A 22,718-nucleotide genomic window follows, 5' to 3' on the forward strand; every position below is an offset into this window, starting at 1 on the left:
GTGAAGCATGCAAAGCATTATCTGTTGTTAGGTGAAACATAGTAAGCTAGGGATAATGTGATCAGTAATGTTTTTTGTAAGGAAATTGTTAATGTTATTTTCTTAGTCAAATAGCAAAAGAAGCTGGTTTGGAGATACAAATCTAAAGTATTAGAGGGGCATCATTAGCAAGGAGGTATATATGGTACAACATGTTTACGTAGGCAGATTCATTCGTCAACTTGACATGGTATAATACAACTAGAAAAGCTGATACAAAAATGTACCAAATAAGTGTCAGAGGATTTGCAATGTTACAAACTGATATGTACAGATTTTCCTTAGTTGGTTTTCTTGATTCCAGTTCTCTCTCCCCCCCCCCCCCCCCCCACCTAGCCTATAAATTACACTGAAGAAGGGTCCCGACCTATCCATATTCTTCAGATATGCTGCCTAACCTGCTGAGTTATTCCAGCATTTTGTGTCCATTTTTGGTATAAACATGCAACTGCAGTTTGTTTTATATTAATTTAGATGCCACTTACCATTTGCAACTTTTTGCATTGTGGTTCTGGACACAGTATTTTGCTAAGTGGCAGTGTTTTTGCAAGCCCATGAGGTATAATGCAGAGCAGGGGCTGACTGGTGTCACCAGACAGTTGCACACACAGAAAAGCCGATATACAACAGACTTGAGAATCATTAAAAAAATAATAATCTTAGAATAATTACAATAATTTTTTCTAAAAGAAATAGCATGTAAAAAGCACACACCCAATAACAGAATGTTTAATGCATAGTTGCATTAAACAATAGGCTTTTCTAATGATAAACAATGTCTATCATTCATTTAATGATAGTACCTATGGCAGGTTCAGTTTGAGTCAGAGGACAAACTGGATTATCGTAAGCACCTGATTGATCAGGAGTTAGTTGGCCAAGATTGTTAATGGCTTCTAGACTTGAATAAATAACTCTATCATTATCAAAGTGGAAGTAGGGTTGTGTAAACTCTTTGTGTGAGATTGCACATTCACTTTCTCAATGTTTTAGATGAATGGCTTTGCAACATTAGGTCAGTGTCCCTTCATCGTTGAAAATATTATGAGGTGTAAGTGAGGTTTCCTGCATGCATGGATTGTGTGCTTTCAGGGAGTGTTCCAGCACCATCAAAGATGCTGACAGATGTAAGTGAAAGATCCATCACCATCGGATGTACTAATTGGTGTAAGCAAAGGTCTCAGCAGCATCACAAGAGTATCTGACAAAAATAAAATGAAATATTATTTGTACTCAATTACCATTTTTCCAATAGAATCTCGTGCATTTTTAAATTTCAGCATTTTACTGGCATTCCCATTAGTTTTGCGAGCAATTTCTAATATAAAAGCAAGTGCGTGTCTTTTGTACTTGTTGAATTAAAGGCTCTCTTGCTATCACGGGTGTGGGTTGCATTTGGTAAAAGTCCTTGCATTGTGCAAAATTGAACTATATAGCATTTCCTGTATTTTGTATTTTAGTACCACATCAGTGTTGATAAAAGACTGGGATTCTTCCATCTGTTTCGGTCAATTCCTGGGACAGATTCAAGCCCCATAATTTTACATGAAATTAATAGAGAGATGCTTCTACATGTGGTGGGATAGTCAGGCAAGAGGCAGCACAGTGACACAGCTAGCTGGGAGAGCCACTGCCTCGCAGCGCCTGAGACCCGGGTTTGATCTTGGGTGCTGCCTGTGTGGAGTTACCAAGTTCTCGGTGTGACTGTGTGGGTTTTCTCTGGGTGCTCTGGTTTCCTCCCACATCCCAAAGCAGGTTTGTAGGTTAATTGACCTCTGTAAATTGACCCCAGGTGTGTAGGCAATGGATGCAAAAGTGGGATAACATAGAGAAGTAGTGTGAACGAATGACCAATGAACAGTGTGGACTCAGTGGGCTGAAGGGCCTGTTCCCATGCAATATCTTGCAATCCCTTAATCAACTAGGAAACAGGGCAGCAAAGGGAAAAAATGGTGAACAATAATGCATTTCCACCACCTTCAGATTAAAAAAAACCCTCAATTAATAGGTGATGTGAATCGATAGAGATCACATAATTGCAATTTCCACAACACACAGTTAACTGTCTGTCAGCTTCTGCAAAATATTATTATGATAAAAAATCAGAATAGTTTACATAATTTATACTAGAGTGATACAAAAATACAGGAGAATTAGTTCAAGGAGCTGAGTACTTAGAGTTTATATTGACCTGACTGCTAAATATTCAGAGCTGTGGCAAGTTGAGTATATACATTGAGTAGATTTTTGATATGCACTAAAAAATATTTTTGTAAATACTCATGAATCATTTGCATGGTTTATATTTCTTCCCACTGTCAGATTTTGAAGAGCTGTTGTTTCAAGGATACTGCTGGTCAGTCACTAGAAAGTATTCTGGGCAAAATTCTAGAAGAACGACTCATTCCTGCCCTGGTGTTTTGTAAACTCTTGCATATGATCAGTGAGTCCCATCCGTCCCTTGAATTGGTAATGAAGACAATGGAACATGCAGGTAACTGTACAAAGAAGGGGTTGCGTTTAGATATCTTATGAGCATGGGCACAAGTAAGATTTATAGTTTTGTCCATAAAACATTGTTATTTTACACGGACTTGCTTTGTACCTATACAGGTGCCATAAATAAACAAATTTACTTGGGTTCCAAAGTTGTCATCTTCAGGGATTGTAATGGTTATTTTCCATCTTACAAAGTTGGCGAAATAACTTTGATGCAATTGCTCTAACTTTCACAGATTTCAGAATGATTGCTTCTGTATCAGAGATATCTCAACTACTTTGTTATTTTTTTTATATGTCCTGACCTATAATTCTTAAAGAGTTTGGCATTCCTAGCCTGTCATTGAGTGAACTTGCTAAAAACGTAATGCCTACTACTACCTACTGTCAATTAAATAATCCCTTTAAGGACCAATTTTGAGTCCACACCCACATTGTGGTTCAAGGCATAGCTTGTAAAATTACTCTGGAGTAAGCTTGTTCACAGCTTGTTGATCCACAAAGAATGATGCTTGCAGTATTTTGCTCAGCAATAATCAGCAATGATTTTTGAATTGCCTCAGTTTGTAACTTTTAAAATATAATTTCAAGAAATATCCCTCGGAAAAGCAGAAGGAAAATAAAGTAGTAAGAGTTAGAAATACTTGAATCAGTAGCACCTATGAGAGAAATAATGAATACTGCAGGTTGTTGGTTACCATGAAGGTGAAAGCAGTTTTCCTCTCTGCTTATAACTTTTCAAATCAAACATCTGTTAGAGAGATTAAATAGTAATATCCATATCTAAATTCAAACCTAGATTTAAGGAGCTAGCTAGTAGTTCCATTTCACCACTAAATGCAGGGTGAAATAATCATGAACATTTCATAGTCGTAGAGAGTCACAGGGCACAGAAACGGGCCCTTTGGCCCAGCTTGTCCATGCTGACCAAGATGCCCGATCTAAACTAATTCCATTTGCTCACCTTTGTCCCATGCCCCTATAAACCTTTTCTATCCATGTGCCTGTCCAAGTGTCTTTTAAATCCTTCTCAGTTTTTAAATGTCTTTGTGCATTGTCTATTCTTCATCACAAAACTACAGCCACCCAGGCAGTGAGCTCTGTCGGCCACATATATGAATTCTGTTCTTCATTGAACACTGACTATCAATCACAGCTTTAAGTAAAGAAATTACAATATAATTCTAGAATGTCATGTAAAAGTAGGGTTTCCAATTTAATTGTCTCAGATAAAGATAAACACTTGATTTTAGGAGTGACTAGACCAAGTGGGACCCATTGGGCCCTGTCCCCAACGCAATAATCCACCACTCACCCGTTCCCCCAACGCAACCCGTTTCCACTACTTGCCTGTTCCTCCAAAGTAGCCCGTTCCCCCAACACAATAATCCACCACTCAGCCATAGCCCCCACGTTAGGCCTGGTCTCCCAACACAACCCGTTCCCCAACGTAAAATTCCACCACTCACCCGTTGCTTCCCTGTTACACGGGAGGGCTGGTCCCCCAACGCAACCCGTTCCCCTACGTAAGATTCCACAACGCAACCTGTTCCCCCAATGCAATATTACACCGCTCACCCATAGCCCCCTATTGTGCAGGATATTTTAAACTTTAAAAAAAAATGAAATTGCACTCAGATTTAATGTGATGTAGGTGCCACTGACAAGGCCATCTTTTGTTATCCAAATCTAATCGTTAAACTTTGCTGTGCTGGGTTAGGCCTGCAGATTCTTTTCCTGAAGGACATTTGCTGTGAAGGACTCGGTGTTCTGGGATAGAAACATTGTAGCCGGTAGGGCATTGTGACGTCATAACTGCCAGTGCAAATTTGAAGAAATCCAACTTTTAAATGTCACTTTAAAATGGGTCGGCAACCTCGTTCTGCATAGGGGCCGGGACGCATGCCTGTGAGCGGATGGCAGGCCACCACTATCACTTGTTCACATTGATCCCGCCCTGGATGGCAGGCATCAAATCACATGTTCACATGGATCCCGCCCCTTCGAGGACGCCTCCCGGAGCACTGGCCCTTAGTTACGGGCGCTCACAAACACGGCGTACCTACGGTCCATTGCCTTGGCACTGTCCTGAAGGCGGTGGCTCGAATACTCACACTCACTCGTCCCCGGCCTATTGACAATCCTGATCCCGACAGTGAAGCCCAGACACAGAAGGTGCGCGGCCGTGCCGGCGGCTTTGCGCAGGATGCGGTACAGCCAGAGTTTGGCCCCGCTCTGGCAATTGCGGCCGCCAGCGCAGGCCTCCTTGCGTCACCGTGCCTGAGCGCCTCGGGACCTTGAGGTACCGGAGGTGAAGGAAGTCTGTGGGCCGGATGACTACGGAAAAAAATACACCTGCGGGCCGGATGATTTCGGGTTACGGGCCTCATTCAGCCCGGGGGCCGTAGGTTGCCGACCCCTGCTTTAAAACTTTTAAATCTCCCCCACCATGTCCCTCTCCTTACAACAGAGATCAGTAGCAGAGATCACATTGTGATGTCATTTTCGGAATCTTCACGGCAGCTTGTGTAAATGAGATCCCACTGTGATTGGACGACTGAGATGGCGTTGTGACATCAATACTGGAAGCTGCTAGAAATGTCTTACACTCACAGGCAGTTATTATTTTCAAAGTTGGCTATTATTAAACTTTAAATATCAACTTTAAATATCAATAAAGTGAAATCTAATATTAAATGTGATACTGTGAAACTTGATACTGACCACCCCAGGAAAAAGCTGAGTAAAAGATTTTCGCGCTATTTACCGTTTTGGCGCAATTCCTTGATCTCATAGAGAGATAAACAAAACAAGACTTTTAGTATTATATAGATAGATAAATATGTGTTAAATAGTGATTTGCTACTCTTTGAAGTAATTTGTTAGATTGCTAAGTGCCCTCTATTGTAACAAAATGCATTTCAACTTCCAATTCTAATGCCAACTACAGAATAAATCCTCAAGTTTAATGCCAAATTATGAATAGTGTTGTATGTTTGGAACTGGGTCAAAGCAGCCAAATTCTTAACATAGGAATCTCTCCATTCTGTTAGAACCGCCCTAATCGAGAGGTGAAAGGAGAAATGTGATTTTTAAACCCTGATGCTGCGTTCCCCAAGGAGCAATAACTTAAAATAAATACTGAGCAAAACTGTATTAGGAAGCTTAAACCTTTAGTCATTGTATTAACTTTTTACATAGTGTAGGCAATAAATTAACTTTGCAAATTTCTGGAAATATTGTGAAAATAGTCTTACGATATTTCTATTTAGCAACCTAAAGAGTTTTCATGTTCTGAAAGTGTAAGCCAAATCTTTTTCTAATTTATTAGGCCTATTGAAAGAAGCAATGAGTGATCTGGAAGAGGATCAGAAGGAATTTCCAATGGAACTGGATGAGAGAAGTGAGGAAGATGGGGATCACCCTGTTGGCACTGGCCATGTCAAGGAAAGTAGCGGTGATCCAGCAATAGATCCGATGAAGCCAATGCACAAACCCAGGGGAAAGCAGGACTTTTCCTGTTCTGCATGTGGCAAGACTTTCATGTTTAAATGTCGTCTTGAGCTACACCTCACCCGCTGTCGCAAGATTGGTCCACTTAAAACCGTTAACTGGGAGGAATGTGAAGAGACTAGGACTTCCCAAAAGGATTTAGAAAATCCCCGAGAAGATGTGCATGTTGCACCAAAGGGAAAGAAGAGAAGACTGCCAGTATCTTGTGACATCTGCGGGAAGTCCTTTGCTCACCAGTCAGGTTAGAAAGCTCTGGTAATTCATTCAGCTAGTTCAATCGCCAGTCACAGACTCAAAGTTCTAAAAGATTAGTGTCAGTAGAATTAACGCTAATTCTATATATATAGTAATATTGCTGAAATAATGAAACAATGTTTTGAAGAATTTACCGCTAGATTTTAGCCGATGCAAAGCTTGTCATTTCTCAACATTTGGAGAGATTTTTCTAGTCGGTGTGGCAGTAGTATTTAATATTTTAAAAAGAATAGTGTTTACAGTTACAGGGGATACTTTATAACCTGAGATGCTGAGGTAGACTTGGGTAGGCGACGTGTGAAGTACTGGCTGTGTGCTGAATGATTATGACGATTATGAAAATTATGAGGATCTGTAATATTGGGCCTGAACAATTGTATTAATTTTGAGAGAGGTATTAGAGTTGAGCCGATATTAAGTAGCCCGATACCTGAAAACTCAGCAGCTACAGTGAATGATTTTTAAACATGCATTATCATACTGTTTATATTTTGGGGTGTTATATTTTGGGGTGTCAAATACCTTTGCATTTGAAATGTTGATACAATATTGTGGATAACTTCATTTTTTTAAATTTAGACTGGGTGAATCATAATAGTAAAATCGTTCTTGAGGATGTGTTTCTAAAATGCATTTGAAGATGTTTCCTGGAGTTATCCATCAGTTTAGTTTAGAGAGGCAGCATGGAACTGGGCCCTTTGGCCCACCGTGTCCTCCCAAACCATCGATCGCTCGTTCACACACGCTAATTCTATACAGTCCCTATACACTAGGGGCAATTTACAGAGGCCAATTATCCTACAAACGCGCACGTCTATGGGATGTGGGAGGAAACTGGAGCACCCAGGGCAAACCGATGCGGTCACAGGGAGAACGTGCAGACTCCGCACAGAGAGCACCTGAGATCAGGATTGAACCCGTGCTGTGAGACAGCAAATCTACCAGCCACACCACTGTGCTGCCCGGTTATCAATGATCAGGCTTGTTTTGTGTAAAGGAGCCTTTAGAAAAGATTTGTGCTATTACAGCATTTGAGAATAAGTCTGAAATTCAAGTCTTGAAACTAAAACCAGTTACGTAGTACTGGGGTGGGAGTAGTTTGCTAAAGACAGATTGGACAATTGGATTAAAAGCTAATTGGAAAACATAAAAAATAATTTTATTCTCATTATACTTTGTATTAAGAAATAAAAACTCGGTTGGAAACTGACCTAGCCAAAGTTAGTTTGGGGTTAAGCATTGTATTAAACTCAAAGAAGGGCCTCTTCCAAGAAGACGAGGAAAGATGAGGATTGGGAGAGCAATCGGGAAATATAACAGATTGTAGGATCTTTGAAGTTTATGCAAAAAGCGAGCTGCAAAGCTGATTATGAGCCCTATAAATGGATGAGCTGGGAGAAGTTGTAATGGGGAATAAGGAACTAGCATGAGGAATTATGTGTAAGAAGGAACTGCAGATGCTGGTTTAAACCGAAGATAGACACAAAGCTGGAGTAACTCAGCGGGACAGGCAGCATCTCTGGAGAGAAGGAATGCGTGACGTTCGAGACCCTGTCCCGCTGAGTTACTCCAACTTTTTGAGTCTACCTTTAGATGAGGAATTAGATGGGAATTGTTCATCTGTTGTCCAAGTGGGAAATATAAGTACTGGGATACTGAGGGTAATTAATATTAGTAAAAGCTGGTGTCTGTCCTAATGGTCTGTAATCTTAGGCTTTTAACAAAGAAAGTGGAAGCATCTGTAGGACTATTGCTGCATTCTCTATATTTTAGAATGGTCCCTATTGGATTGGTAACTAACAGGTGGGAGAAAATAATGAACAGCCTAATTCCAGGTGCCGGGAAAACATTGGGAACCATTTTTAAGTATGTGGTTGCAGGATATTAAAAAAAGAATAATATAATTAGACATACAAATCATGTTTGACAAATTGAATTGGGTATTTTGAGAATGTAATTAATGGGGGAATACTGGATGACATGTAGCCATATTTAAGTTAGTCAAGAGCAGATTGCAACGGTAACTATGTAGGGATATGGACCTTATCTTGCAAATTATGACAGAAGATATGATTCAGCCCATTGGGTGTACGTTTGATCCTGGGAAGGAATCTCATCAGCCCAATTTTCCTCCCCTCCCATTTTTTTTAACTGCAGTGTCTGGCCATATTCCCAACTCAAATTGTGAAGCAGTCTGTAAGTCGGTGTGAAATAAGACCTGGACAACCCAATGTAATGTTAAGTGGTGAATGAGATTTGTTATTCCCAAGTGTCAGGTAATGCCCATCTCCAACAGATGAGAGTCTGAGCACTAGTTGATTGATAATAAAGGAACTGATTGTGGACTTTGGAAGGAGTAGGAGGGGGACCCACAGCCCCATTTATATCAACGGGTCGATGGTTGAAAGGGTCAAGAGCTTCAAATTCCTGGGCGTGCACATCTCTGAAGATCTTTCCTGGTCCGAGAACACTAATGTAATCATCAAAAAAGCACATCAGCGCCTCTACTTCCTGAGAAGATTACGGAGAGTCGGATTGTCAAGGAAGACTCTCTCTAACTTCTACAGGTGCACAGTCGAGAGCATGCTGACCGGTTGCATCGTGGCTTGGTTCGGCAATTTGAGCGCCCTGGAAAGGAAAAGACTACAAAAAGTAGTAAACACTGCCCAGTCCATCATCGGCTCTGACCTTCCTTCCATCGAGGGGATTTATCGCAGTCGCTGCCTCAAAAAGGCTGGCAGTATCATGAAAGACCCACACCATCCTGGCCACACACTCATCTCCCTGCTACCTTCCGGTAGAAGGTACAGGAGCCTGAAGACTGCAACAACCAGGTTCAGGAATAGTTACTTCCCCTCAGCCATCAGGCTATTAAACCTGGCTCGGACAAAACTCTGATTATTACCAACCACTTTCTGTTATTTGCACTATCAGTTTATTTATTCATGTGTGTATATATTCATATCATGGTATATGGACACATTTATCTGTTTTGTAGTAAATGCCTACTATTTTCTGTGTGCTTAAGCAAAGCAAGAATTTCATTGTCCTATACAAGGACACATGACAATAAACTAACTTGAACTTGAAGTTGATTGATATTCAACGGGGTTATCCTGCTTCTTCTTATCGAGTCCACAACACAAGATTAGAAATTGTTCAACCAGAGCTGAACACACTTCTCAGCATCTGCATACAATGGCGTCTTGCGCTTCTTGTGCTTCTTGTGTGTAGTGGTGGAAAGACTTGAGCCCATAATCTTGCTGAATCTTTCATTCACGGGGTCACCTTTGGCCTGCAACTTCACTCCTCTTCATTCTTGTCTATTCTAATTTTCTCTATCTCTTCTCCTGCTGTAAGTAAATGTTGCACTTAACTAATGTCATTTGCCTGCATCAGTAATTCCTGGGCAAATGATTTCAGAAATTAATCATTATTGAATTTTCTAATAATACTGCTGTCCTCTGCTATTTTCATGTAAGATTGAGAGATAAGTTCAATAAAAGGAAGTAAGTGAAAGACTGGTTGAACTTGACAGGCTCAAATTTACTGAAGGTGAAGGTACTCTATTGACAAGCTGAGAGTGTAGTAAAACAAAAAAATAATCTAAGCAAATAACAGTAAAAATTCAAATTGCTTACACTGTTATGCTTTTTGTTTGCGCGATCTAGGTGACAACAATTTGGCATTATTATTGCCATTCTAATTTAAGCAGTGTTGAGAATTAATCATGTAATGCAGCACTGGAGCTATGCAAAGGTTGCATCGGTAGATCAGGTAGCTTCTCTTGATCAAATAAACATTTGTGATTGTGTTGGATTTCCTTATCATTTACAGATTGCCATTTTTAAAAAGAGGTTTCATTGCGTGTTGTTGCAGAATTTTAAATCCTTATGTTTTGGATGTTTATCCATGACCATAATTACGAAGGTACCAAGCACTGAAGAAGAACTACCTCCAGGCAGTTCTAAATCCAATTATATTCTAATAATCCTGTGCACACATTGCTAACACGATGACGACATGATTGTCCCTAGCCTGCTTTATGTTATATATTAAATATTTAAAGCTTTCATGCGTTTCATGTTCCTCTGCAGGAATGCAATATCATAAGCGCTCTGATCACTTTGATGAGAAGCCCTTCTCCTGCAATGACTGTGGGGCAAAATTTGCAGCAAATTCCACGCTGAAGAATCACATGAGACTCCATACTGGAGAGAAGCCATTCTTTTGCAAACTTTGTGACATGACATTTGTACAAGCTGCTGCCTTGGCTTATCACATGAAGAAAAAACATTCGGAAGGTATGAGTGCGAAAGCACTTAAAAGCAATGATGTTGTAATATTTTTTCATTGATACACCAATTCATTTGTAGTTGTCTCCCTAACTCTTTACTGAGGTATCCGTGCCACTGTTTGTGACTGTTAGAGTTGTTCAACGTGAAAACAGGCCACGTGGTCATAACCGTCTATGCCGACTAAGACCGAGCTTGTCCCATTTGACCGAATTTGGCCTATTGGCTGGACATTTTCTATTCATGTACATGTCCAAACGTCTTTTAAATGTTGTAACTGTACCCTCTACAGATCCCTCTGGCAGCTTGTTCCATATTCCCACCACCCTCTGCAAAAAAATTGCCTCTCAGGCCTCTTTTAACTCTTTCTCCTCTTATCTTTAATTTTATTGTCTTGTTTTAAACTCTCCTGTGAGGAAAAGACTGACTGTCCACCTTATCTATACCCCTTATGATTTTTCCCTACCTCTTTATGTCAGCCATCAGTCTCCTACACTTTAGAGAATAAAATCCCACCCTATCCAGCCTTTCCTTAAAAACTCAAGACATCCAGTCCAGGAAACATCCCAGTGAATCTTTTCTACTTAATAACATTCTTGGATAGCTGTGCGATCAGAACTGAACACAATACTCCAAGTGCAGTCTCACCATTGACTTTTACACTTGCAACATGATGTCGATAGCCTGAATGATGAAGGCAAATAGGCACATAAACTGCAGATGTTGGTTTACAAAAAAAACATGAATTGCTGAAATAACTCAGCAGGTCAGGCAACATCTCTGGACAAAATAGATAGGTGACATCTTGGCTCAGGACTCTTCCTCAGAATGATGATTTGGTGTGGGGGGGGGGGGGGGGGGCTGCCCTCAAATTCACTTGAACTATCTCTTACACCTCTCTTCCCTATCATGATCTCTGACTCCATCACAGGGTACAGACTATCCACTGACATCTACTACAAACCTAGCAATTCCCACAGTTCTATTCCCATGATAGGGCTTTCCCTTCCAGGATATCCGAGATGTCATCTTTCTTTGGTAAATGTGGTTTCCCCCTGCAGTTGTAGATGGATCCTTCATTCACGTCTCCTTGGTATCCTGTAGTTCTGCTCTCGCTCCCCCTCCCTCCAGACGGAACCAGGATAGAGTTCTCATGGTCCTCACCTTTCATCCCATCAACCTTCACCCACAACACATTTTTCTCCGACACTCCCGTCACCTTGTTTGCAATTCCTTGGTTCACTCATATCTTCCAACCCAACCCCAGGTACTTTCCCCTGCAACCACAGAAGATCCAACACCTGTCCCTATACCTCCTCCCTAATCTCCATCCATGGACCCCTTCTAGGTACTTTCATGTGAGGGGGTAGAGATGCACCTCCTTTAATGTGCACCTCCTCTAAACTCATCTATTGCACCCGGTGTTCCCGATGTGGCTTCCTGTACATTGGCAAAACCAAATGTTTTTGCTTCACCGAACACTTGTGCGCAGTCTGCCAAGGCCTATTGGATCTCCTGGTTGCTAACGATTTTAACTCCTCTTCCCATTCACATACCGACCTTTCTGTCCTGGGCCTACACTTTTGGTAGAGGAACAGCACCTCATATTCTGCTTGGGTAGTTTACAACATAACGGTACAAACATTGAATTCTCCGATTTTAACTACCAAGAAGGATCCTGACCCAAAACAACACCTCTTCACGTTCTCCAGAGATGTTGTCTGACCCCGCTGAATTTCTCCAGCACTTTGGGTTTTACTCGGGGCTTATTTTGTTACAGTAAATATCTCATGCATTAGGAGTGATACAAAACATTTAAAAAAAGTGATGATGATAAAATAAATGGGTGATACAAAAGGGAGGACACTCTTCCCTCGTCCACTTTTTTAGATGTCTTCCATGGATTAAGAGTGCAAATGGAATCAGTGCTGAAAGAGGTCTTTATAGTATCAGATATTAAAATAATATTGTCAACATCGCTTTGTTGGGCTGTACAGCTCACCAGAGTTTGATTTTTTTCCCAATGGGACCAAGTTTAACAGTAGGCAATAGCCATTGATCTTATCTCTTATCTGAGAAAGCTCCAAGCTGTATATTTCATAAATGGCCAGGCACCAGTATTTTTGGAGTACTTTGTAGCTCTTTAGCTTGTTTTAATATCTTGAACATTTGTGATCCAATAGGAAAAATGTACGCTTGTCAGTACTGTGATACAGTGTTTGCTCAGTCAATTGAATTGACCCGCCATGTGCGGACACACACTGGGGACAAGCCATATGTCTGCCGGGAATGTGGCAAAGGATTCAGCCAGGCCAATGGGCTCTCTATGCACTTGCGCTCCTTTCACAGTGAGTATCACTATAACAAAATCTTCAAGAGCTACTCTGCACGAACATAAAGTTTGAAACTAATGCACATTATTTCACAGCTCTCTTTCTCCATTGCGACTTTTAACAATGCAAAAATAAATCAAAATGTCCTTGAATTTTACCTAATACATTTTCTCTGCAGCTGTAATACTATATTTTGCACCCTGTTTGTTCTCTCTTTTGAACTACCTCTTGGGTGTAGGCTGTGGGCCGAGGAGCTTTATTCTGCAGTTTTGTGACCCAAGTCACCAAACTACATGAAATGTTCACATATTGTGTAAAATGTTTTATATAAATCACCCCTGAAACTCGATATGAAGAAGACTTGCACATTTTTATTAAATTAGAGAAAAACCGGAAAAATTTCGGGAATTTTTTAGTCCAATCAAAGCACGTTTAACATTGAGTTGTCTGCCAGTTGGCCAATCACACGCTTTGTTTAGTTAGAGTTGGTTCCTGGGGGCCTTCTTTGTGTTCCAGCACTTCAGCAGGGACTTTGAAGGCTTTCTTGCACTTTAATCCACTTCGCAGCACTTTCTTCAGCCTTTTTAATGCTTTTCCCACAAAATACAATTAACCTGCTGCAAGTTTCCACGACATTTATTCCACAGAACAACACATCGGAATCTCCAGTAAAACAGGCATCTGTGAAGCCCCCTCAGCCATTTTGTGTGCTAGCCTGAAACAAAGCGCGTGATTGGCCAACTGGCAGATAACTCAATGTTAAATGTGCTTTGATTGGACTAAAAAATTCCCGACATTTTTCAGTTTTTTCTCTAATTTAATAAAAATGTGCAAGTCTTCTTCATATCGAGTTTCAGGGGTGATTTATATAAATAAATTTACACAATATGTGAAAATTTAATGTAGTTTGGTGACTTGGGTCACGAAATCCTATTTCTAGACACATTTTTGATGCTCGGCCCACAGCCTAGTGGTATGATTTGTGTGGATATCGCACAAAACAAAGTTTTTGCACTGTACTTTGGTACATGTGACAAGAATAAACCAATGCCAATCCGACACTCCAGGGCAGCAAACAATTCAACTGAAGGAGTTAATCTAGCAATGTGTAATTGAATTATATTTGCTGACAGTTTATTATGAACCTTTAAAGAAAGTGAAGGAACATAGACTAGATGAAATATACAAGGCAGCAGAATCTGGTGATGATGGGAACAACACTATCTAAATATTGGGCTAGATACACAAAAGTGTAAAGCTGTGGGTGCATTTTACGGGAAAGGAAGGAAAGTTATATGGAATTTCAGAGCTTAGGACGGCACAGAAATCTTGGAGATTTTAAGTGTATACAGAGATAGAAAGGCCAAGGGCATGACATAATTTGTATATTATAGTATAGTATCACAATAGGATTTTAAAATCCTTAGTGCATTGCTGGAATGATAGCCAATGTATATCAGGGAGCCCTACGTGAGGACTAGTGGGCCTTAACTGAGAAATATTGATTCATTATTGTCACGTGTAACAAAATACTGTGGAAACATTTTGTTTGTATGCTATCCAGTGAGATTGTACCATATTTTCAGCAAAAACAGCTTTGCAAAACCAAGAGGGTTTTGGAATAATGATGTCCAGAGATAAATATGGTGGGCAAAAGGTACAACCTTATTTCAGAGGTAGTAGATCTGAAATGGGAGTATGAATATAATACTCAGACCTTGAAGCAGGTTAAATGAGTGAGCCTTTATTTTTGAACTATGACCCCCAGTTCTAAATTCTCCCATGAGAAGCATTCTTTCCTGATTTGCCCTGTCAATCAAGACAATCAAATCATCTGAATCAAAACTGAAGAAGGGTCTCTACCCAAAACGTCACCCCTTCCTTCTCTCCAGAGATGCTGCCTGTCCCGCTGAGTTACTCCAGCATTTTGTGTCTACCTTCAATCAAATCATCTGCCAGTTTTCTGAACTCATGAGGGTACAGAGCTAGGCAGTCCAATTTGTCCTCATAAAGGAACCAAAGTATTAGATTAATAAAGTTTCCTCTGTGTTAACATCCTTCATTAAATGATTATTTAAGACTTAATGTGATCTCATCTGTGGACAATGGAACTGAAGCAAAACCTCGCTACTTTTGTGTTCAATTGCCCTTGCAATAAATATAATTATGTAACCATTCCTGATTACTTGCTATACCTGCATAATATCCTCCTGCAAATCTTGCAATAGGATCCCCTAGTCCCCGTGCATTTTGTTTTCAGGCTTTCTGAACTTTAAATAATAGGCCTTGTTTTTGCCAAAATGTACAATTTCTCTTTTTCGACATAATATGTCGATTCTTGGTTAGTACAGGTGTCAGAGGTTATGGGGAGAAGGCAGGAGAATAGCATTAGGAGGGAGAGGTAGTTCAGCCATGATTGAATGGTGGAGTAGACTTGATGGGGCAAATTATCTAATTCTACTCCTATTCCTTATGACATTTACTCCACTTGCTAGATCTTTTACCACTCAGATAACGTATCAATATTCCTTTGTGGCCTCCTTATGCTCTCTTTACAACTTACTTCTCTTCCTATCTTTGCGTTAATAGCAAACTTACCAACCAATATTTTGCTTTGTTCATCCAAGTCACATGTGAATTGTAAGGCTCTAACTGGATGCCAGGGAGCTACTATCTGGTTCTGACCCATGTGTGAACATGAAGTGATTAGCTGCAGATAGGATAGAAAGTGACTTCACTCTCCAGTAATTCATTGCGGAATATCTTAGATCATCACCAGTGATGCCACCAAGTGGTATGTACATTATTGATCTAAAGGATGTGTCAGTGGTCAGCTCATTTCGGATTTCAACTACTTTTCACGTATGGACCGAAAATTCAAGAGATTTGGAGAATTCCGTTTGGATCAAATCTGATAGTTTTATAATGTTTGTGGGGTTTAACAGTCCTGTGAATCTTCATCATTCTTCCATCCTAAGAAACCTAATGTGAAAAATCTCTTATCTGGTAATGTAGTAAATATAGTCTAAGAGTAACTGATTTTTGTATCGAAGGTGCTGCAAAAGTCAAACGTAGAATGTAAGGACAATCACAGAGACTTCTGTTCCAATTTTGATTTTCCAAAAATAGGCTTTTTAAAATACTTTTCTGGAGGTTACAGTAATGGATCAGAGATAGCTTATAAGTAAATACAAGTGTTTTTGATGAAAACCTAAGTGTCTCTGGAAATTGTACAGTCAAGCATTGTATTAAAAGAGTATAAGCATGACGTTTTTTTCCATTCTTCCCTCAAATGCGCAATATTGCTGTTAGAAACATCTGATAGATGTATATTGGGTTGGACAGCTGAGTTCTTGCCCTGTTAGTATTTTACTGCTTGTATGTTGCTAGTTTTGGGTGCATTCATTGAAAAAGCAGAACTTACTTTATAAAACCTGGTTATCTGGATAATGTGCTTTATTATTGTAATTGTATGGGGATTACGTGTTGACTGAAGCAAATCAATAATTATATTGAAACTGCTTGCCTCAATGTGCTGTAAAAGTGATCAAACTGCTCAACTCTTAACCCACATAATCTCAAATTAAGAACCTTTCTCTGGAAGATGGATGGCATTTTGAGCAACTTCTTATTAACACTAACTACATCTAGCTTGAAAATTAAGAAAATAGGAATGAGATGGTATTACTTTGTTGATGTTGGCAGTGAACTTGTGCAGATGAGATGTATTTTCTGATCTTTGCAGATGTGGAAGACCCATATGACTGTCAGAAGTGCCGAATGAGTTTCCCATCTCTAGAAGAGCACAAGAAGCACATCCAGGAAGTGCATCCTCCCGAGTACAATCCCTGTGATGTTTGTGGCAAGAATTTTAGTGCACCATCACTTCTCGAAAGACACGTGGTCACACATGTTGGTGGAAAGCCATATAACTGTGAAATTTGTGACAAGGCTTATCAGGTAGGATTGTTGGATGTAGACTCAGAACCAGACATTGAACCATAGTCCAGAATTTTGTATTTGGGTGTTGGTTTATAATCAGTTATAGTAACAGTGACCTGGAATGTTTCTGTAGATAAGAAACACTTAAAATGATCTGCATGCATGTCAATGTAAGATAGCTTTGTTCCAAATTGCCCTTATTTATCAGAAAGTCCAAATCACTTCCATCAGATTTCCTCTGATTCAGCTATGAAAATTGCTGCTCATAAATGCATTACTAAACTAAAATGTGCAGAACTAAAATGTGCAGTTGGAGAGCTGATCCATCAGAAGGATTATGCTTGCCTGATACTGAAGCTGTGTGAATCAGAAAGGCAGCAGGTTTGATACTTGTGTTGAGCCACTCTTTATTTGATTGGTGGTTTGCTTGGAGACCGAACAAGGAAGGGCAAAAGTTTCCATTTTGGTTGTCAGTGCCAAATCATGCAGGTGAAAGCAGTAGATGCAAATTGCTTCCGTGATCGCTGACCATTTGGCCAGGTTCAGAAATGAAGAATGATCTTGCAGCTAAAGAAACAGAGGTGTGCACTGCAGCAGTAATCATGCCATCATTAGACCAAGGCAAGAAAGTGGGAAGTGCAGTAAATAAAATCCTTTCAATATAACGTCGGAAATTCATATATGTAAAATTCATTAAAGCATTTAAAATTCAAAACGGAACATGGTTCAAAATGAAGGTGGAGGAGAGACTGCACTGGATCCAAGAGAGAAACACTGTCATTGTGCACCCATTAATAATCCTCAGCTTCCAAGTAATAAATACTTCCTATGATCTTTCATGCAGCAATTGTCTGGACTGTGGTATCACAATCGAACTCATCACCCTGACATCTTTGCAGCACAAAATCACCGCTCTCCAAAGTTTGCCACTCTGACTTGCTCAGCTTGTGAAAAATCCTTTGCCAGTATGACAGCCCTGAACAAACACGTGAAATCTGACCATTCAGGTAACTGTCGCAGAGACTCTAGTTCATAAGTCAGTAGTCTGCATGGGACAAAAGAGCACGATTGATCATTTAGAATGTTTGTTTAGTTGCTGAAGAGAGTAATGATTTGATGATAATGTCTTAAACAATCAGGTAAAAGCACACCAGGTCAGGTGAAGCAGCGATTTAGCTGTACTTTCTACATACGATGCGGTCTCCTCTGCACTTAAGAAACCAAATGCATATTAGATGACCAGTTTGCAGAAGACTTGCCACCTTCATTCTTAATTTCATTTCTACTCTAAACTATGTCTGGATTTTATACTAATCCAATAAAATGCTATGTATACTTGAGGCACAATCACATTTTGTGCCAGAGTATCTATCGCCATTGAGTTCAAGGCTGTAATGATCATCCTTTTCAGTTTGTATCAGAACTAGTTGGGTTAATTGGGAAGATGGTGAAGCTGCAACATTCATTCTGTTTTTCTCTCCACATATACTACCTAACTCACAGGTATTTCCAGCATTCTTTTAATCTCAGTTTTCCAGCATCTGCAGTGTTTATATTTCATTGTTCCAGTATTGTTTTTATTCTCATCTCTCATTCATCCTGTTCTATTTACATCTTCTCCAGACAGGGGAATTAAGTGACCATCAACCACACTCCGTTGACTCTGCAGCCACATATTGCAAACTGTCTCCCTTGGGTCTACACCCTATTACGGAAATGCCCTTTAGTTTTCTTTGCTGCATATCTTTTCCTGTAATTATACTCATGTTATAAGTGGAAGATGACTGAACTTTGTTGCCTTCCCTCACAGTGGGAAACATTGATTCCTCTGTGGGGGGATGTTTTTATGTTTTTTTTAATGTTTTATGTTAAATTACAATAGCGTTTTTATCTTATTTGTGTGCTGCATGGTAACTCAAATTTCCCTGCACAAATTGGTGTATGTCACAATAAATGTCCTTTGCCCTTGTTTGATTTCTAACTTTTCCTAGTTCTGATGAAAAGCCTCAGACCTAAAACATCTGTCCCTTTCTCCACAATTGCAACCTGACTTGCTGATGTCCAGTGTTTTCTGTGCTGTACTCCATGACTGTGAGAATTGATATATATTGAAATGCAGTTTCCGCTTCTGCATTTGCCTGTCCTTGATTTTTCTATCATTAAACTAAGCTCAATGTAGAATTCATCAGTGGTACCAGCGTTAACTATTATCAATTGTTAATATTTAATTCTAATGCTTATCTCCTTTTTTATTATTTTAATGTTGCACTTAATATTGCATTTAATTTTCTCAGATATGAAGATGTTGGAGTGTGAAGAATGCAATGAGACTTTTGCTTCACAAGCGTTATTGCATGTACATACAAAGTCCAAACATTCAGGTATGTTCAGGTAGGCTGGAAAGAGTCAATCCATCTGCAGAGCCAATGAACATCAAATGTTGGATTTGTGATTCATCTGATCATCACTAATTGCAAAAGGACAGACAGACTGTTGGCAAGGCAGCCACTGCTGATGACGCCACCCGGTGTTAAACCTATGTCCTCTGGGCAAGAGATTCTGTGCATCCACCCGATCTATCCCTCTCATGATTGTATACACCTCTATAAGATCACCCCTCGTCCTCCTGCGCTCCAAGGAATAGAGTCCCAGCCTTCTCAGCCTCTCCCTACAGCTTAGACCCTCTAGTCCTGGCAACATCCTCGTAAATCTTCTCTGTACCCTTTCCAGCTTGACAACATCTTTCCTTTATCATGGTGGACATAACAGAATTGAATGCAATACTTTAAATGCAGCCTCACCAACGTCTTCTACAACTGCAATATGACCTCCCAACTTCTATACTCAATACTCTAACTGATTGTGATAATGCAGCATCATAGCCCCTGGTGAAAGCACTGATGGTAATATTGACGGTTTATCGTTCCTACACGTTGCTTGAATCTTTGTACTGAAAGGATTGTTGAAGTCGTATGATACTGAAGGTGCCAAGAAACTTTTGAAGAACAATATCTATGGTGCCTAATACCTTACCTAATACTTCACATCTGGAGAAAGGTCTCGACCCGAAACGTCACCAATCCATGTTCTCCAGAGATGCTGCCTGACCTGCTGAGTTACTCCGGCACCTTGTGTCCTTTTGTGTATTAACTAGCATCTGTAGTTTTTTGATCTACACCTTGGTACACAAATTTTTGCAGCATGTGTTTTTCGATAACAGAGATAACAGAATATTCTACAGTTCCATCTGGGTCTATTTCTTGTAATTTGCAAAGCCGTTCTACAAATTGAAAATGATAGTAATCCCCACGAGAGGCTGCAAAACTGATGGATGGTTGTCAATCTGAAATGTTGATTTTCTTTCTTTCCCCACAGAAGCTGTCTGGCATCAGTGTTCATAGCTTTTTTTTGTTGTAATTTCAGATTCCCACTGTCTTACAGTATTTTGTATTAAAAAAGCTGTTTGGAATATACAGCTTAAATAATATGTATGATGTAGGGGCAATTTAATGGCACGTAAAGTGCAATTATTTAAATCAAATATGTGTTAACTTTTTTCCACAGGTTTTTATAAAAGGTAGACAGTTTAATTTGTTTCTTGTTGCTTTCAATTGACTTTTATGTGGAATTTTATTATTAGGTATCCATCCATTTAAATGTACATACTGCCCGTCAACATTCAGATTTCCCGGAGCTTTGCAGCATCATTTGAGCACAGAACATTCAACTCAACAAACCAGCACTTTCCTGTGCGGGGATTGTGCCCAGCTGTTCGGTTCTCAGCGGGACCTGGAAGAGCATCAGAGGAACAAGCATGCTAGAATCCTGTTTGCTAATGTTCAAGAGGCAGCACAAATGGTAAATATTCAGACAAAAATATCTATTAAATGTCTGCATTGTCCTTGGCTCTCCCTCAGCTAGTTATCTGGTGATTATCCCTTTACTTTTGTTTGGGAGCTTGCTGTGAGTGAATTGATTGCTAGATTTCCTACATTATAACCATAATTACATTCAAAAGTACTAGCTGAAAGGAATGAAGTAATGTAAGTGAAATCTTTTTTTATTATCTCTGCTTACTGCCAAGGCTTTTAGACAATTCCTTTTTCCTACCACTATATTCATCACATTTTTGGCTTTTATCTTAACCTGGTTTTAACTGTCTTATTGGACAGTTTTTATTAGATTCTCATGACACTTGGAAATATTTGTTTCCCTATTTAGTCTCTAGATTGATTGGCAATTAGTTCTAATGCATGACCTCTAGTCACTGACCCATTTGCCAGAAGAAATTGTTTCCGTCCATCGATAGATTCGTATAATTAAGAAAAATTCTTGATTTAATCTGTTTCAATGTAATTTTCCTAATCTTTATTTACAACTGGCATATTTTATTTCTAATGATATCCTTATAAACGTCAGCTATGCATTTTCAAAGAATTTACATATTTCCCAGATTTGTCACTGAGATTTGAGAAGTAGAAACAGGCGTAGGCCATTTTGTTCCCTCATCATTGCCCTGCTATTCAAAAGAGCATGGCTGTTCTTTTAGGTTTGCCATATCCCTGCATATTCCTTGGTTTCTTTGTTTCTGAAAATCGATTCATTCCTTCCTTGAATATATTCAGTGAGTGGGAACCCATCACCTTCTTGATAGAGAATTGTAAAGATTAGCCACCCTCTGGACGAAGAATTTCTTCTTAGTTCTGAATAGCAGAATGATTTTGAGACTAATAATCACTGCTAGATCTGTAGCTGTGGGAAACTCAACTCTGAATATGCCCTGTGCAGCCTCTTAAGAATTTTGTTTTGTTTATAGAAACAACCTCTTATTTTCAGGACTGCATAGGTGTAGTTTGTGCAATCTTTTCTCATAGGTCAAACCCAACTTCCCTTCAGTCAATATGGTGAAGCAGTGCTGGCCTCTGATCCAGCTGAGGACTAAACAGTTAAAATTCACTCAAACTTTCAAAATATTGCTAGTTACAATTTATTAGTCCAGCAAAGAAGCATCATTTCATGCCTTTTTATACATTAACGTCCATATGGCATTCCTGATTCCACTATTATCCTCATCACCATCTGCCATTTTGCCAATTTTAATGAAATCTGTAGACTTTTTAAACATTGCTCCCTACACCCATGTTTGGGTTATTTTCTAAAATCCAATAAAGCACTGATCTGATACCTGACCTTTGGCTAACGCCACCTCTCAACACACTCTCAAACGGCAATATAGAAAATAGGTGCAAGAGTAGGCCATTCGGCCCTTTGAGCTATTCAATATGATCATGGCTGATCATCCAAAATCAGTACTCTGTTTCTGCTTCTCCCCCGTATGTCTTGATTCCTTTAGTCCTAAGAGCTAAATCTATTTCCGCTTGGTGCATGTTAATCTGATGAGAAGGTGGTTAATGAGATGAGATTGTGATTATGTGAGGCTCATGTAAGTATTTGGAGAGAGGAAGGACTGAAAGGAAAGATAAGTTGAAAAATGCATCTAAGGATATTTAATTTTAATATTTAATATTTATGTACAGAAGTTGAAATTAATAAAAACTTAATATTTAACAAAAAATTTAAATATTTAGTAGCTAAGGCAGCATCTATGGGATGGTTGTGCCAAGGTTAATGTTTCAGAGTTTATGTTCATTCTCTGAATCAGATTTGTTTCAGGTGGACACCATGATTCTGCTTTTCAAGAGAGAGTTAGATTTAGATCTTAGCTCTAAGGGAATCGAGGGATATGGGGGAAAGGCCAGTACGGGGTACTGATTTTGGATGATAAGACATGATCCTATTGAATGGCGGTGCTAGCTCGAAGGGCCGAATGGCCTACTCCTGC

The 22,718-nt window shown here is 39.6% G+C and overlaps 1 protein-coding gene across 1 annotated transcript in view; it reads left to right on the forward strand.

The window, feature by feature from the left end:
• zbtb40 (zinc finger and BTB domain containing 40) overlaps positions 1–22,718 on the forward strand; it is a 45,034-nt gene that overhangs the window by 17,643 nt on the left and 4,673 nt on the right. Inside the window, exons 10-17 of the mRNA XM_033047996.1 lie at positions 2,362–2,533; positions 5,870–6,292; positions 10,404–10,610; positions 12,785–12,949; positions 16,680–16,894; positions 17,721–17,883; positions 19,171–19,257; positions 20,517–20,734. Of these exons, the coding sequence (XP_032903887.1) occupies positions 2,362–2,533; positions 5,870–6,292; positions 10,404–10,610; positions 12,785–12,949; positions 16,680–16,894; positions 17,721–17,883; positions 19,171–19,257; positions 20,517–20,734 (1,650 nt within the window). The remainder of the gene's footprint in view (positions 1–2,361; positions 2,534–5,869; positions 6,293–10,403; positions 10,611–12,784; positions 12,950–16,679; positions 16,895–17,720; positions 17,884–19,170; positions 19,258–20,516; positions 20,735–22,718) is intronic.

Source organism: Amblyraja radiata, chromosome 31 (assembly GCF_010909765.2).
Source record: "Amblyraja radiata isolate CabotCenter1 chromosome 31, sAmbRad1.1.pri, whole genome shotgun sequence".
In the NCBI taxonomy this organism is placed as follows: domain Eukaryota; kingdom Metazoa; phylum Chordata; class Chondrichthyes; order Rajiformes; family Rajidae; genus Amblyraja; species Amblyraja radiata.